This window comes from Papio anubis, chromosome 13, assembly GCF_008728515.1.
Source record: "Papio anubis isolate 15944 chromosome 13, Panubis1.0, whole genome shotgun sequence".
Taxonomy (NCBI): Eukaryota; Metazoa; Chordata; class Mammalia; order Primates; family Cercopithecidae; genus Papio; species Papio anubis.
In genome coordinates, this window is record NC_044988.1 from 79408248 (window position 1) to 79426477 (window position 18230).

Here is an 18230-nt window from a genome sequence, read left to right on the forward strand (position 1 = left end):
TCATGACTAGGGTCAGAACTCCTGGCTCCAATGGTTTTGTGAATGGAGATATTACCAAGTTCCTATGGCACATTTCATATTTTATGCCAGAAGTGACTCCACTAGTTTGTTGTGTGACTCAGATTGATGATTGGATACTTGGTGATGAAAAATACAATTTTTAACTTCTATGGTAGAAATCATGCTGGTGGCATGCTGGAATCCTAAAACCTTAAAGCAAATAAAATCCAAGCCAAGATGTGGTAAGGAAGGAGAAATCTTCTAATTCTTTCCATACAAAAGTCTAGACGGAAACCCCATCCCCCAGGTGTGGAAATGATGTTTGGTTTTGCTTTTAGTGTCTTTGCTTTTAAAAGATGGACAATGAATGATAGAAGTTCTGTTTTGAAAAGCATATAGTCATTGTTAATGACCAGGTATCTGGAAATTACCTTGTTGGTTCTTATTTGACCTTTTTTTTTTTTTGAGACAGAGTCTTGCTCTGTCGCCCAGGTTGGAGTGCAGTGGGGCAAACTCGACTCACTGCAACTTCCACCTCCCAGGTTCAAGTGATTCTCCTGCCTCAGCCTCCTGAGTAGCTGGGATTACAGGCACCCAACACCATGCCCAGCTAATTTTTTTGTTTGTTTGTTTTTTGTATTTTTAGTAGAGACAGGGTTTCATCATGTTGGCCAGGCTGGTCTCTAACTCCCGACCTCAAGTGATCCACCCGCCTTGGCCTTCCAAAGTGCTAGGATTACAGGCGTGAGCCACCATGCCTGGCCCTTATTTGACTTTTAAAGGAAGAAGCTCCACTTTAATAGAATTTGAATGACATTTGTTTATACAGAGGTGAACAAAAATGTGTAGTCCCTGCTCTCAGGGAACTTAATGGTTCAGTAAGAGAAACAACATTAAACAAATGAGGCAGTTTTATGACAGAGAAGCACAGAGACCTGTAGGAGCACAAAACAAGGAAGACCATGTCATTTGGAGGGTAAAGAAAGTCTTCCTTCCTTAGGAAATTACTGTCTAAGCTGAGAAATGAAGGGGTAAAGTTGGGCTCAGGGTGTAGGGGAGAAGGAAAGGCACCTAAGAGAGGCTCAAAAGGAATAGAGAACTTGGCACATTTGAGATGTTTAAGAGTAAGTTAAAGGAAGAGGTTTAAAACAAAACAGAAACTGATTTGGAGTCAGACAACCAAGAGCTCTGTCAATCATATTAAAGGTTGTAGACTTTAGAGTTTACACTGTGGTCAGTGAGAAGCCTGTGAGAGTTTTTAAAGGAGTAATTATCTGAACACAACCCCGAGCTGTCCTGCCTTCACTGTGAGTTGATGGACTCGATGTCTTCCTGTTGTAATGAATCCATTTCACAGGCTTGGATTGAGCTCTTCCTGCTTATGAGCACTTCGGAAGGCTGGCGCCGTCTTGGTGAACACCCTGTATGTTATGTGAGGAGTCATGCTCCCAATAGTGTGTGCATGTGTGCCCTCTGCTGATGGCACTTAGAGACTAAAAGGAGGAAGGCCGGGGTGGTGGTGCATGCCTGTGATCCCAGCACTTTGGGAGGTGGAGGCAAGAGGATTGCTTGAGCTCAGGAGTTTGAGACCAGCCTAGGCAACATAACAAGGCCCCATCTCTTAAAAAAAAAAAAAAAAATTAGCTGAGTGTAGTGACACATGCCTGTAGTCCCAGCTACTTGGGAAGCTGAGGCAAGAAGGTTGCTTGAGCCCAGGTGTTCAAGGCTGCAGTGAGCTATGATTGAACCATTGTACTCCAACCTGGGCAGCAAAGTGAGATCATGTCTCAAAAAAAAAAAAGAGAGAGAGAGAGAGAATAAAGGAAGCACCTTTGCAGGTACATGAGCCTGATTTGAAGGGGTAACTCACACACTGCTATAAAACACCCTTGAGGAAAGAATTAGGGGGTGGGATATCCAAACATTGTATTGAAGTTGCAGTTTAAGACCTTTTCAAATGTCTTTTCATATTGGTGTTGCCAACAGTTCTCACTTTAGTATCTATGTCTATTATTAGATATCCTGGTTTCACTTCCAAGTTCTAAGCATGCCAGAGAAACACGGTTAGGTGATGATTTGTTTGGTTTTTTGAAAGTTTCTGTTTTCATGCCAGATGTTGAATTTATCTACCAAGTCAGATCATTCACCCCATGAGACCTACATTATGGAGAGTGGCAAAAGAGAAGGTGGTGTAGGTTGCTATTAAGTTCCACAGCTTGGGGTGTCTGTTCATGTCTTCTAATATGTGGAAAGATGTGACCGTTATAAATCTTACTTTCGTAAGATGTACAGGAAGTATTGACTTCTGCTGCTGTCTGTTTAAGATTCCACATGAGGTGATCATTATATTATTATAAAGATTCTTAACTGGGTCTTTGTTCTTTCCCCTTCATTATCTGCAAATATCACAAGGGAAAGTCTTAGGAAAAATATGTTTGTGAGTGTCCACACAGTCTTCATGAAGCAGAGCTTGGTGGAGTGTGCCATGCTAAATTAGAGCCAGATGAGGCACGGTTTTATTTGAGGTGCCCTCATTGCTCCATGGGGGAAGCCCCTGTGTTGGCATCTGACGGAAGGATTGATGATGAGAGAGCTCTCCATCGGTAGTACTCAGTGCCTCTCTTTCCTGCAAGGCAGGCACCAACTGTGCAGCTTGTACGAGCCCTGCCGGCTGTGTGAAGCTAGCTAAAGCTTACTGTGGCATGTCCACAGATGGTTATTGTCCACCACCATGTTTCTAGAACATTCTCTGGTGACACAAGTCTAATCATGGTAGTTACAATTTATCAAGGCCTTAAAGCTGCATATAATACTAGTTATTTCACACTTGACATTTCTTATTTTCTCACTGAATCCTCCCAACAGCCCTCTCAGATACAAATTAACCCTTGAGGCCAGATATATTTCTGGATTCAGTCTTTTTCTGATTTTAGAGAATTTATAAAGTACATACTATTATTTAGAAAAGTAATGCAATGAATATACTATTATTTAACACAACTGGCAGGTTCTGGGGCAACACCCTGTGATCAAATTAAATTTCTACTCTAAAACTTGAGAAGAAGAATTAGTTACATTAAGTGGGGAAAGACTAGGAGACCCTCATGTCAGCTCATGTCAGGTTTTGCTGCCAAATAAATTATGAAAAATCTTTCTTTTCAGACTTTTTTGGATTTGGGAATTATGCATGAAGAGTTGTAGACCTGTAATATTATTCTTTTTCAAAGTATTACTACTAGAGCCCAGAGAGATTAAGTTGCCCAAGGTCGCTCAGCATGAAAATGGGAGAGTCTGGTTTCAAACTCAGGCTCTCATTTGTCTCCAAAATCCATCTTCTTTCCCCTACCTTCTCCTTCCTGTCTGTTGAGCCTGCTCTGCAAGGTATGCAGTAATAGCTTCTCTCTCCAACCTGTAGCTCAGGTTCCCTCTACCCTTTCCCAGTCTCATGCCCAACCCCTGCATTTTCCTGGGTCCTTCCTGATCCTCCTTTTAGGAACCACTGTAGCTCTGCAATCCTTCTCTTGTAGTGGCCTGGGTATATAAATTTGACTCTCAGAGGCCATGAAACAGCGCTTCCCTAGTGACCCAGGATGATTCCTTTCTGCTTTCAGAACTCAATTCCAATGCCCCAAATTACAGTAGGCAAAATCACTCAGGCTGTCCAAAGATCTGAGCAGATAGCCAAGGGACTAACTTAGTCCACTTCAGCCATCTAGCCTAGCTGCTCTTGTGAGTTCTTTTTGAAAGTTTATTTCCCAGGAAGAAACTCTGCCATTTACTCCAGAAACAGGCTCATTCCTTGAAAACTTTGAAAGAACTGAGTACTCAAGCAAGGAAGCCATTTTTAAATTTGAGGATGAGCAGGGATAAGTGTTCATTATTCTGTTAACTAAACACGAACACTTTTGGTTCAGTGGGGTCAAAGTCAACTAAGTTAGTTGACTGGTGATCATTGAGCACCATGACTATGTACTGTTTTCCTTGCCTTTTAAAAATTGAGCTTTCTTCCTTGGACCATAACTTCCCTGTGTTCTCTTTACCTAAACCCAGCAAGTATGTTTTCTTGAAAAAATGCATGCCATTTGGAAAGGAATTGGTAAGAAAAGACTATGTTGAAGCTGTGTTTGGCAAGGGGTGAAGGTGTGCAATGAAATCAGGACTTTTCAAAGTATAGAATTCCACATTCTCTTTAGACATTACCCTTAAAGTTTTGGAAAGGGCAACTGCCATGATTAAACCTGCCTGTCAGCCTCACTCTTGAGATGCTGTGGGCCCAGAAGTCTTTCTTCTGTAACAAGCCTGCGATCACAGCTTCTGGGCAGCAGAACTTTGGAAAAAGCAGAATGTTCCCCACCAGCTGAATTCCCTGGTGTAAGCAGGTTCCACTGTTCCTGCTGATTGTGCTGGGTCTTCGGATATATCCACATGTCTGGGTTGACTCCTGCTGGTGCTGGGCCACCACGTGATGTCCTCATTGCCTACTTCTGCATGGCCTCTCCATGCTGCAAGTTAGTTAGGGGAGCATCTTCTGAGGAATCAAACTCAGCCATCTACAAAAACAGATGCATAGTTTTCAGGTGACAAAGAGGAGGTGAATCAAAGAACCTAATTCTTGCAAGTTCCTTGGTAAGAAATAGGAAGTAATCAAAACCAGGCTTGGGAGCAGGATATCCTCTGTGACTGCTGGAGTTCAGGGCAGAATATGACTGTGTCTTTTACTAGCCATAGTTACTTGCTGTGTACTTTGCCAAGGAGATTGGCATTTCAGGTCTATTTGATCTTTGTGTGCTACATACGTATGGGGTGGAAAACTAGGGGGTGAGGTGGGTCAGGCAGAGAGTTTGTGGACAGACCATTAGAGCACCGAAGAATACATGTGTAGTTCTTGTAACGAGATTTTCTTTCTCGTGGCCTTGAAGGTAAAGTAAAAGGCTTCTCAAAACCTGTGTGTATCTAACTCGCAAGTATTACCAGTCTCTCTTTTATTTCCCATTACTCAAGTATACATTTATATGCGAAGGCCAAGCGAGGTGGCTTATGCCTGTAATCCCAGCACTTTGGGAGCCTGAGGTGGATGGATCACTTGAGGTCAGGAGTTTGAGACCAGCCTGGTCAACACAGTGAAACACCATGTCTGCCAAAAATACAAAAATGAGCCAGGTGTGGTGGCGCATGCCTGTAATCCCATCTACTCGGGAGGCTGAGGCAGGAGAATCGCCTGAACCCGGGAGGTTGTAGCGAGCTACAACCCCTACTACACTCCAACCTGGGCAACAAAGCAAGACTCTGTCTCCAAAAAAAAAAAAAAAAAAAAAAAAAAGTGTGATGTAAAAAAGCTGGTCAAGGAGAATGCATGCTAAAATGTGACAGTCACTTCTCTGAATTCGTATCTCAAGCTTAATTCCTGACTCCACTGCTTGCTAGCTTTGTGACCAAGTTACTTCACCTCTGTAAACCTCAGTAAAATAGGAATAAAGTTATACCAGCCTCATAAAAGTTGAGACAGGGCCTGGTACATAAAAAACTCCTAGTAAGAGTTATTATTGTTGTTATTACAACATTACAGTTGCTCTTTTGTTTTAAGAAAAAGCCTAGAGGCTGATCGCTTGAGACCAGAAGTTCAAGACCAACCTGGGCAACATAGTGAGACCCTGTTTCTATGGAAAAAAAAAATAGCCGAATTTAGTGTTGTGTACCTGTAGTTCTAGCTACGCAGGAGGCGAGGCTGGAGGATTGCCTAAGCTTGAGTTCAACACTGCCATGAGCTATGGTCACGCCACTGGACTCCAGTCTGAGTAACAAAGCAAGACCCTGTCTCAAGAAAGAAAAGTCCAGAAAGCCTTAGTAGAATTATTTATGAGTTGCTGTTTCACACAGTTGTGAGCCTGAGATAAATAACAGAACACATATGATAAAATTGCTTTCTATTCCTAGCTGGGATTTTTTTTCAGTTACTTCCTTAGAATTAATATTTCTCTTGGAAACTTGAGGTTAGGAATAATGAGTTTTCAGTAGTCCACTATGATTTCAAAAACTAAAGAGTAAAAAATCCATCATTAAATGTATTGAGTGACAATAAAATTACATGTATTACCATAAAAATGTTTTTCTTTTGGGAGGAGGTAATCTTCACACAGCCAAGCCTACCATGCTGGTAGAAAAGTATTTAACAAAAGGATCTTGGTGGAGAATTACTATTCACCATAATTTTCATTCTTACTGTTTTCATTAACTTTTTTCCTTTTTGGTCTTAAACTCTGCTTGCCCTGTAAGAGCAGAGCTCTTTCTTTCCTTCTAGAGTTTTCATCCTCTTCCAGTTGTGTTCATAGGGATAAACCCTATATCAGCAACTCGTCCAACAACCCGACTTACCTTTAAGCAATAGTATTTGACAGTTTCTCAGACTTGTTTGCCAAGCAGGGGTATTTCTCATTTCTGAGCTAGGTTTATAATCTGAAGATTCATATCATCACATTCTCCCACCCCTGGGGCCTTCAAAGGAGGAGATGAAAGAAGAAGGGACCAGCTCTTGGTGTGCGGGCCACAGCTGGAACCGCACAAGTCCGTGCACTCTGGGGCTGACAAGCAGGATGCTCCCTTGTACTGAGAGGAAGAGAAATTGAAATTGCAAGTCTGAGCTCATTTCTTTCTGGTGACTTGTGGGTCGCTTTAGATGTTTGCAACCTTATCCCAATGCTGTGTGAAGAAAGGAGGTCATTGAAGGAGGCCCCGGCTGAGGCGTGTCCTTTGGTGGGTGTTTTTGTTCGGTTCAGTTTGGTTTTTAAATATGCGTGGGTGATGGCTTTTTCTTTTCTTTTGAGAAATGTGGAAACAAAGGCTGTTTGATTTAAGACCTCAGACTTCATGCATAGAGAGAGTAATAATCACCCAAATCATCATATCTGACCAAAATTTTCAGAACTTTTGGAATCCTCATTCTTGGCTTTTTAAAAGTTAGACCTGAAATCCAGAAGGAGGATTTGGGCTGTCAGGGATGACAACAGCTGTATTCTGAGTGCATGCAGCCGTCTCTTGGGTTCTTTGGGTGGGAGGAATTGCAGATTCTTTTCTCTGCCCCCTGTCAGCACAGCCCGCCACAGATGCCCAAGGGAAATCCGTCTTGCCTGGAAAATCCAGAAGCACAGCCAAGGCATGGCTTGCTTTCTCTGGACCACAGTGGTATAACTATTCATGATGAATAAGCAGGAAACACCAATTTATGCTTTCCCACTCATGATGGGAGACACCACTAGCTAATTTGGAGTGAAACTCATTGGCTTTCCTTGCTCCTTAGTCTACCTTGCAATGCTACAGTCTCGTGAGCACCACCATTGCAGAGATGAACAGTTTTTTTCCTTCTGAGCTCCTCTGGGAATGCACTGCCTGGGATGATGGAAGGGCTTGTGGATCTGCCTAGTCCATAAAGGTTAAAACAAGCAGGTTTATCTGCTTTTCTCAGCATGGGCTAATAATATTTACAAGAAAAGTTTTCTGGTTTGTTTTATATTTTAAAATTAATGTGTGCTTATTGTAGAAAAAATGTAAAAAGAATCAAGTGATTCATAATCCTACTCCCCCAGGAATAGCCACCTTTCTAGATTTTCTCCATGCCCATAGGTGCTTGGAAGGCAATATTGGGTTGATACTTGCATTTGTTTCTATTGTTGCTGTGACAAATTACCACAAATATAGTAGTGTAAAAAAATGCACATTTAGCCAGGCACAGTGGCTCATGCCCGTAATCCCAGCACTTTGGGGAGCTGAGGCTGGAGGATCTCTTGAGCCCAGGAGTTCAAGACTAGCCTGGGCAACATAGTGAGACCTTATTGCTAGTAATAATAATAATTTTTTAAAATGCATTATCTTACACATGCATTATCTTACAGCTTTAGAAGGCAGAAGTCTGAAATTCATCTGCTATGGATGAATATCTGACCAAAATAATTTTCAGAACTTTTGGAATCCCCATTCTTGGCTTTTTTTTTTTTTTTTTTTTTTTGTGACGGAGTCTCGCTCTGTCGCCCAGGCTGGAGTGCAGTGGCCGGATCTCAGCTCACTACAAGCTCCGCCTCCCGGGTTCACGCCATTCTCCTGCCTCAGCCTCCCTAGTAGCTGGGACTACAGGCGCCTGCCACCTCGCCCGGCTAGTTTTTTGTATTTTTTAGTAGAGACAGGGTTTCACCGTGTTAGCCAGGATGGTCTCGATCTCCTGACCTCGTGATCCACCCGTCTCGGCCTCCCAAAGTGCTGGGATTACAGGCTTGAGCCACCGCGCCCGGCCCATTCTTGGCTTTTTAAAAGTTAGACCTTAAATCCAGAAGGAGGATTGAGACCCCCTCCCCCAAATTCATATACTGAAGTCTTAATCCTTAGTGTGGTGGTATTTGGAGGTGGGCCCTTTGGGATATAATTAGGTTTACATGAAATCACAGAGTAGAGCCCTCATGATAGGATTAATGCCTTTGTAAGAAGAGACATCAGACGGCTTCTCTCCCCACTGTGTGAGGACACAGCAAGAGGGCAGCTGTCTGCAATCCAGGGAGAGAGCCTTCAGCAGAAACCGACCATTCTGGCGCCGTGATCTTGGACTTCCAGACTCTAGAACTGTGAGAAAATAAGTGTGTGTTGTTCAAACCATCCAGTCTATGGTATTTTATGGCAGCTCAAACTAAGACTGCGCTAAAATCAATGTGTCAGCAGGCAGTGTTCCTTCCAGAGGCTCTGGGGAAGAGTTCACTTTCTTCCCTCTTTCATTCTGTTGTTGTTCCTCCATCTTCAAGGCCAGCAGTGCAGCATCTTCAGATCTCTCTCTCTCTGACCCTCCTACTTCCTTTCTGCAATTACATCAGACCCAACTGGATATTTCAGGATAGCTTTCCCATTTCAAGTACCTAAACTTAATCACAACTGCAAAGTTCTTTTTACCTGTAAAGCAACGTATTACAGGTTTGGGGGATTAGGACTTGGACATTGTTGGTGAGACCATTGTTCTGCCCACCATAGGAGGCAACATATAGTGTTCATCTTATGCTGATTGAGTGTCTGCCATGTGCCTTGTACTTTTGCCTTGTTTCACACAGTTAATAAGTGGCGAACTAGGATTTGAACCCAGGCAGTCTGCCTCTCCCACCTGCACTCTTGAACTCCTGCAATATCTCTACTTTTGCAATCTGCTTTTTCTCTTAATATATTTTGAATATTTTCTCGTGACCTTAACCATTCCTCTAAGTTTGAGAGTCTGAAACATGATTTATAATGGCTAAATAATACTTCATTGCCTAAATGAGCCATAGCTAACTTAACCATTCTTCAATAGGAAGATATCTTGCTGTAGTTAAAAAAAAGACAGTGCTGAACGTTCTTGTACATGAGCTTTGTGCCCATACTTAATTATTAAATGAACTTGGGCCAAAAAAGTTCCTTGGAAGCTGGTTAACTACTGCACACTAGACAACAGTATTTCCTAAACAGTTTTTCTTCCCCCCCCCCTTCTGTATTCATTTACTTACTTTAAAATTTTTTAGAGATGAGGTCTCACTGTGTTAACCAGGCTGGTCTCAAACTCCTGAGCTCAAGTGATTCTCTGACCTAAGCCTCCCGAAGTGCTGGGATTACAGGCATGAGCCTCTGCACCTGGCTTTTTTTCTTGAGGTATTTAATAGATTCTATGAAGTGAGGTTTTCTGGTTAAATAAACTTGAGAAATGCTATACTCCCATTCCTGAATTAGAGCTTCCCAATCATATTAACACTAAAACCAGAAGTCCTCTGGTAAACAAATCCCTCTCTCCCTCCTTGTTTTCTTGAACCCAGTGTGTCCCAAGCTTAATTTGACCAAAGATTTTTTTATTTGTGGTGTCAAGTACTATCTTACAAAGCTAAGGTCACAGGACATAATGTTACAAACACATCTTTGGAGTCAACCAAGTGAAGCCACTTACCCTCAAACACCTTCAAAAGCTTAAGTCTAAAGCTACTCCAGATGGAATAGTTTGAATATAATCACATTTACGAAATAAACTCAAATGTTTCCTATCCTCCACTCAGAATTTCAGTCTAACATTGTTCTAGTGGTTCCTTATGTTCATTTTAGAGGTCACATTATACCTGTTCCTGGCTCTGTAAATGTTAGGACTGGCCGTCAGCCAAGACCAATACAGGTCTGCCCTGAGGTCTACATGGCACTGTGTGTTCATGTTGTTGTTCAGGGATAGTGACTGAGGTCCTTGAGGAGAGCTGTTCTGGCCAGGCATGGTGGCTCATGCCTGTAATCCCAGCACTTTGGGTGGGCGAGGCAGACTGATCACCTGAGGTCAGGAGTTCGAGACCAGCCTCGCCAACAATGGTGAAACCCTGTCTCTAGTAAAAATACAAAAATTAGCCAGGCGTAGTGGAGGGTGCCTATAATCCCAGCTACTCAGGAGGCTGAGGTGGGAGAATCACTTGAATCCAGGAGGCAGAGGTTGCAGTGAACCAACATCACCGCACTCCAGCCTGGGCGACAGAGCAAGACTCCATTTCAAAAAAAATGAAAGAAAAAAAAGTGTTCTATAGAGTGTTCAGTGCAGGTGAGGAACTGGATGGCAGGATGTGCTCACTGAAAATGGGGCAAATGTCAGGTGTCACAGGCTATTGAATCATTCATGAGGTGAATAAACCGATAGCAGAGCAAAGTTTGCGGGAGTAAGCAAAGCTGGACCTGGGGTTACTGGGGAAGTGCTGGGTGGGATGCACCCTGGAGCAGTGAAAAAGAAGTACCAAAGGTAACCATCATGGTTTGGGGAGTCTACTGGGGCATGTCCTCTGGGCCAAGGGACTTCAAGGGGCCTTATGAGGTCATGAAAAAGGATGTAATTGAGCTCCCAGGCCTGTGGCACAGACTATTTGTATCACACTCATGTAATGATCGAGACCCAGACAGTGGTGCTGTCTGCAGTGTCTACTATTGGGGGAAGAGCATCCGGAGTGCTGTCAGCATCCTAATGGAGAGGACCTCTGGCTGCAACTCTGGACCTCTGAGGAAGTTGTCAGGTGTGGAACAGGTTTCTCTCCAGCCTTTTAGCAGCCTGTGTGATTCCTAAGATGGCACCCAGAGTTCTGGTGCCTGGTTTGAACCATACTTGGAGAGGAGCATCAGAGATCACAGGGCCCAGCAGAGAAGCCTGGCTGAGCTAGCTTCCCTTCATACTGACCAGAATGATGGCCAGAAGTCTGGGGATGAGGCATAGTGTCTTCTCTCTCTGGGGGCCTGTGATAGCCCCTCCTGAGTGGGTAGATAGAACCAGAACATGGGCTCAGTTATCCAAAGGGACCATTCTCAGCCCCCTTGTCCCTGGCAGCCCCTGCTCCAGAACTGCTAAGCCAGCATTTCTTTCCTGTTACTCCTCTGACCTCTAGTGGCTAGAACTGGAAAAACTTGCTCTAGGGATGAAATCATCAATAAGCAGGAAATGTCTTTAATGTTTAATGGCTGAGCACTTCTCTATAGTCATCCTTCACCCTCTTTACAGCATTCTTTCTGCATACATCCCATAATTTAATTCAGCCATCATCAACACTGGGTTTGGGCTGCAGACTGTGACTGTTACTATTTCATGTAACTTGGGATGGAGTTGGCATCTGGGCCTCTGTGGTCATGACATCCACCCTAACTACATCCCAGGGTTGTTGCAAGGCTCAGATGACATGAAGCCTACAAAAGTAATGATATATAAATCCGCTTATTACTCCAAAGCCGTTGAGTCTGTGATTCTGTAGACCTAAAATGTTTTAATTCATATATTTTGGTGAAGGCATTTAAGCCCTTTCCTCTAATTCTCTGTGGGAGATTCTGTCCCAATCCATAAGCATTTACTTGTGGTTGTTATGTATATTTCATAATGGACTTACTGATTACTCAACAAACATGAATTTCCTACCTCATGCCGTATACCACCGCTACTGCTGGGGTCTGGCAATGACCAGACAGGCAAAGCTCTACTCTAATGGAGTTTACATTCAGATGAATTAAAGGGATTCATAGACAGGTGAAACATACCCCCCTGTCCTCGGGATGACATTATAGCTTAATTGAGAAGACAAAAGCTTCAATAACCAGATAAGATTCAAGTCAGTATGTGAAAATGGCCTTCACAGAAATATAAACAGGAGTTCCACTGTGCTGTGTGTGAAAGGGAGAAGCTAGAAGCAATGAATATAGGCTGTGCTTTCTAGGTGTTTAATGCTGGAAGAATGGCTGCTGGGAAGTGATCCGGACACTTGAGAGGTCAACTGGAAAATGATGAAAATTAACCTGGTAACTGGTGTCTATTTCTGGTCCCAGAAGAGATGCAAAAATTATATGCAGAATATGCATGAAATTGTTCATCTCACCCTATAGTCATATTATTCTTTGAGATTCCAATTAAATAGTAGCTAGATTCATTAATGCTTTCTGTTCTGAATATTAACCTTATAAATATTAACTTTGTCCTCATAAGAACTATCTGAGGTAGGTACCCCTATCATCATACTCATTTTACCGATGAGGAAACTAAGATATCAAAAGAGTAAATAACTTGCGCAAAGTGATTTGGCTGCCAAGTCATGGGTTCAAGCCCAAACCGGCTGGCTCCAGAGCTTGCATGCTCACCACTGAGCTATATTGTTTCTTAAGCCTTCAATTAAAAAGTCAATCAGAATTTTCAGAGATGCATACTAAGTGTGCAGGAGTGAGGTGACCTGAATCTATGATTGGTTTAAAATAATTCAGCAAGTCTAAGGAAGGAAGGAAGAGCCAATTATACTAAAGTCTTGATAAATGTTTACTCTGGGTGATGTTTATAATGTTTATAGGGGTCATTATAGTGTTCCCTAATTTCCATAATAAAAAATAGAAACCTTTTCCAGTGAATTTGGAGATCTCGAAATACTTATTATTGTACTGTTAATGTCAAAAGACTTTTCAGTTATCCTGGTAATTTAGATCAAAGCAATGAATCTCACTTTTATTAATGTAATGTGGCTATGAAATGGAGTGCCCTTTTCTGTATATTAAAACCTATTTTCCACCTAATCCCCAAATGTGACAGCTGAAAGCTAGGAGAATTTAAGTGATCAGCCCATGATTGAAGTGGGAATATGAAATGATATCTATAGTCAGTCACATAGCCAAGTACTGGAAGAGCAGGAGTTAAAAACCTGGGTTTCCTGGACTCCAGGCCTTTGTAGCTCTCATCAGAAGGAGGTTGCACCAGTAAAGGGCTAAGCAGCCCACATAGAAACATGGACACCAGGCTTCACTTGTGATTCCTGCTACACCAGGCAGTTGCCAAGTTAGAAGCCTGGGATGTAAGATGAAGAAAGGTGAGTCATCTTCGGCTTGGAACTGGAAGAGGTCAAATGGTCCTTTTCCCTCCCAAACGGGGCCATGCAAGCCCCATTTATCTTGTGTGTTTTCTCCACATTCCTTGTTCACAGATTCTAGCCGTGTCAACTACAAAGGGCATAATTGGAAAAATCCTAATTGTACTTGAAGATACTTCTCAGTAGTGCATTTGGGGCTCTGTGGCAATAAACCCACCCCTTGAAAAGCCAGAAGCCAGGGCCAGGCATTTCTTGGGAGGGGGGGATGGAAATGGTCTTGGTAAGGGTGCGTAGAGTCATCACACCACTGTTGAATTAATCACTGACCTCATCTCTCCATCCTGAGGATTCTTGGAGGACATTGCAAGAGCTAAAATCTCCCCATTCCTAAGGCTGGTGTGCACCTTTTCCACTGCCTTTGTTGGTATACACTTCTTAAGGTCTGGGATGCCTTAAACCCTCATGTTTCAGGACCCCAGCAGGTGAGGTAAATGAATGAAGCTGGCCAGTATAAGACTGGGGTGAACTGAGAAGAACAAGCCTCATCCTTATTCAAAGGTTTTATAACAGTGAGCTGTCTGCACAAAATGCCTGGGCAGGTCAGCAGACAACTGGCTTCCTCTGCTATAGAGGATAGACCCTGGTGAGGAAAGCAGGAGGCCTGGGTACCATCACTGGCTCCCTGTGACTTCAGCACAGCCTTCCCTTGGCAGAGCCTCAAGCTCGTTCATCTGTTAAGAAGTAGGTCTCTGAGTCTCCAAGGCGCTACCACCTCTGACAGTCTAATTCTATGATCTGTGATAGGATACATGTCTCAAAACAACTGTGTCTGTCTGTCCAACATATATTTGCAGACTGTGTGCCGGGCCTGTTTGATCTAACTGACTTTTTGGAACTTGGTGTCCTTGAGATCTTTGGATGGGTTTGTGCATTAACCTTAAGTGCTTTGATCCTGTAATATAATAAAATGGCCTACACTTAACCATCATTCTGGTACCATTCTCTGTGTCAGAGGTTGTTGCTCTTTTATTTGCCAGTTTTCTCTTCTTTCTAAAAGCAGTCATGAGCAGACAAGCTTAGAAAGGGTGTTCTCTTCGTGTTGTTTCAGGGAAAATAGAGAAAGTCAAACCTCCTCCATCCCCCACCACTGAAGGCCCCAGCTTGCAGCCTGACTTAGCCCCTGAAGAGGCTGCCGGAACCCAGCGGCCCAAGAATCTGATGCAGACCCTCATGGAAGACTATGAGACACACAAATCTAAAAGGCGCGAGAGAATGGATGATAGTAGTGTAAGTTTTTCCTCCTTTCCTTCTTTCACTTCTCTGAGCGCGGCCGTCGGTGTGGCGTGTGGCATTCCAGTCCAGGCACAAATGTGTATGTGGTTGTCTGGTCAGCATTAGGGTTCCAATATAGGTTTTCAAATATGTGGTTTCACATGCCTGGAACTGGGTTTGGGTTTTTGCCTGTTTCAAAAAAAAAAATGTTGATCATGCAGGGAGCTGGTTGTTTGCAGCCAAGGATAGCTGGAGTTGACCAGCAAGGCTAGTGTGTAAGATGTTTGGTGCATAGAAAGACAGCATGCAAGGGCCCTGAAATCATCCCTAAACACCTGGGAGCTGATTTCTACCATTGCCCAGTAGAGACTGTATTTCTCTAGAGAAGGATGAAGATGCTGTTCCTTCAAAGCTGACCCTCTAGGCAATCCCTAACAATGTTACACAGTGCTTAAAAGACCGAGTGTATTTGGGACTGTTAACAAGCCCATGTGCATAGCTTGACAGCAAAGAGCCAGTTAAAATGACAGTTGAAAACCACATGGCTACTTTGCTACCCCCAAACCCTAGGAACTTTGCACATAACGTTCACATTAACTGTGAAGGAAGTCATCTGCTCTGTGGTTTCTTTCTCCAGTTAGAGACGTAGGAACTGTTGCTCTACACAGTCCCAGGAGCCTGGAGATCAGCCTCAGGGTTCATGCCAGCCTCCTATGGGTCTTCTGGCACCAGCCTCTTAGCACATATTGAAGTCACCACCTCCTCCCCTGACTGCACTCAAGTCACAAATAGCTTGGGTTGGTTGAGGATCCTACCCAGTTTACCTGAGACAGTCCTGGCTTATGCCCGTTGTGATGCTGGGATTATTAATATCCCCTTTCACTCTTTTGTTGTTGTTGAGACAGGGTTTGTCTCTGTTACCCAGGCTGGAATGCAGTGATGTAATCATGGCTCATTGCAGCCTCGACCTCCTGGGTTCGGGCAATCCTCCTGCCTCAGCCTCCTGAATAGCTGGGACCACAGGCATATGTCACCACACCTGGCTTATTTTTTAACTTTTTTGTAGAAAGGAGGTCTCATTATGTTGCTCAGGCTGTACTTCAACTCCTGAGCTCAAGGGTATATTCCCACCGCAGCCTCCTAAAGTGCTGGGATTACAGGCATGAGCCCCTGCACCCAGCCTGCCTTTCCCCCTTGAAAGTGTCCCAGTTTGGGTGATAAACCATCTGGTCACCTTAAACTTGAATACTATGGGGTTCACAGTAAGAATTTCCTGCTGCTGGCCGGGCACGGTGGCTCACGCCTGTAATCCCAGTACTTTGGAAGGCCAAGGCAGGCGGATCACGAGGTCAGGAGATCGAGACCATCCTGGCTAACACGGTGAAACCCTGTCTCTACTAAAAATACAAAACATTAGCCGGGCGTGGCGGTGGGCGCCTGTAGTCCCAGCTACTCGGGAGGCTGAGGCAGGAGAATGGCGTGAGCCCGGGACGCGGAGCTTGCAGTGAGCCGAGATCGCGCCACTGCACTCCAGCCTGGGCGACTGAACGAGACTCTGTCTCAAAAAAAAAAAAAGAATTCCCTGCTGCTTTATTGCCTTTATATCATAGCTGGCTAAGTTAAAGGATTTCTGGAGTTGAAGCCCAGATACTGAAAGTTGCTTTCAAAATATATGGTGGTAAAGAAAGGAAGAAAGCAGATGGATATCTGGCAGCTGGCTACTCACTTGGCATCTCCCAGGCTTTCCCTTGTGTTTACACCCGAACTGCATAGAGCGCTGTCTCAGTTGCTGTATTAGGTTGCAGCTATTCTACTGGGCTGTTCACTGTATTAGACACTGGGATGACGCCTGGCCCTGGGTAGCTGCTGCAGACATTTCCACTGCTGAACTTCACTGTAGGGGAGCCAGCAGCTCCGTTCGTGAGCCTGTAGGATTTTTCCCTGGCTCCTCAGTCACTTTCACCAGCCCTTCTTTGAAGCCCCACTTCAAAGGATAAAGTTTACCTTAAGAATTTTCGGGAGGCTAGATCATTTTGAAGCTTGGTGCTCTAGGTGTCTGGTTTCTTTTCTCCCAGCGACTCTGCTCAATACATCAGCAGCTTTGGCAGAATTTAGCCAAGTGGATGCCCTACACTCTGATGTGGATGGGGAAGAACAAGTAGAACCACTTAGCATGTGACCTACGCGAGTGTTTGCTGAGCACACTCTACTTGCCACTTGTGTGTGTCTTTTGCGTTGGAGTGCAGATGATAGGGAAAAATACTCCATACAGACGGGTAGAGGCAGTTCTCACTCATTTCGTAAAAGCAGAGGGCTGGAAACTCTTTCGTGCACACGCTGACACTCTGGCAGCCACCTAACAAATGCCAACCAGGTTGGATTTTTTCCTTTGCATGAATGAAGCTGCTTAGAATCAGTGTTTTAATACGCTGATTGCCCTTCACTTACGAAGTGAAGAGGCAGCCTCCTCTCTCTATATTTCCCAGTAAATAAACATTTTGAAAAAGGAAGAGACCCAACTAATTAAGCTGTTAATATCCCTGGATCTTGGATTCAAAGCCAAATGTTTTGCACTGTTACTGCTGTTACAACACAACCAAGTTTGCTGTTCTTGAAAATTCTTAGGATCAGGACAAAATCTACCAATCCACTATATGCTCATTTAAGAGTTCAAATCTAAAACAACAAATTCAGATTGCTTCTAAAGCAAACATATGATCATCAGTCAGGCTTCAAATGAGAGCCCTCTCCTAGCCCTTCCAATTCAGGGGACCTTTTCTCCTTTATCTATGTCAATCACTGGTGAATGTGTTGAAGTTTACCTGTAGGGATGAACAAAGATTCATTTTTTTCCTGACTGATCTGTGGCCCCTTTTCCATTTTTTTTCTTTAATACCAGAAGGATAGTAATAGACAGCAGATGGATTGCTGGGGGGTTGAGTTATGTAACTGGCTTACCTATCTGTAGAAGCATAAAGTTAATTCTCTTAAAGGTAAAGTAATTCTGGTCTCTAGCCTCCATTTACATACACTATTCTCACGGAGAAACATGGCTTCTGAGACTCTCCACCCTCTAAGCACCTCAGTGGCTCACACCTACATACCCAGCATCTCCCCATGTTATGCAGCATCACCCCTGGTACCTCCATTTGCCAACATTCTTTCCAGTAAGCCACTTGGCAGTGTTTTGGCATGCCCTTTTGGAGATGATAAATCATACCTGAGAATCAGTACCTGTCACATGATTAGAATACAACCATGTGTTTGGCCATTGAAATTAGCAGTTCTTTGTGAATTAAGCAAAAATAATAATTATTTTTTATTCTTTCTAAGGAGAAAGCAGAGTTAAAAACAAGACAGGCACTGATCATTGGAATATGTATAAAGTGCGATATGTTAGACACAATGATACTGAGGAGAGTGAAAGACAGAAGGAGAAGAACAGAATGTAGCTATGGCGGAAGTTTTGCTGAGTGAGAAACACTGATCTTTGCCATCAAAACAACTTCAGTGTCCCCTGAGGCCCCGAGCCCCGAGCACCATCAGAGTTTTGGTGGCCTCTGGGGTCCTGTCCACCGGGACTCAGCTCAGGGCCCTGCTCTCTCCAGTTTTCCA

The 18230-nt window shown here is 43.7% G+C and overlaps 1 protein-coding gene across 10 annotated transcripts in view; it reads left to right on the plus strand.

Moving 5' to 3' along the window:
* Window positions 1–18230, plus strand: part of PALM2AKAP2 (PALM2 and AKAP2 fusion) — a 538968-nt gene that overhangs the window by 508145 nt on the left and 12593 nt on the right. For 9 of the 10 annotated variants that reach the window (XM_031654861.1, XM_021927808.2, XM_031654859.1 and 6 more), the window contains one exon: window positions 14452–14630. The exons of the other annotated variant lie outside the window; for it this stretch is intronic. In XM_031654861.1, the coding sequence (XP_031510721.1) occupies window positions 14452–14630 (179 nt within the window). The remainder of the gene's footprint in view (window positions 1–14451; window positions 14631–18230) is intronic. 10 annotated transcript variants of the gene reach the window in all.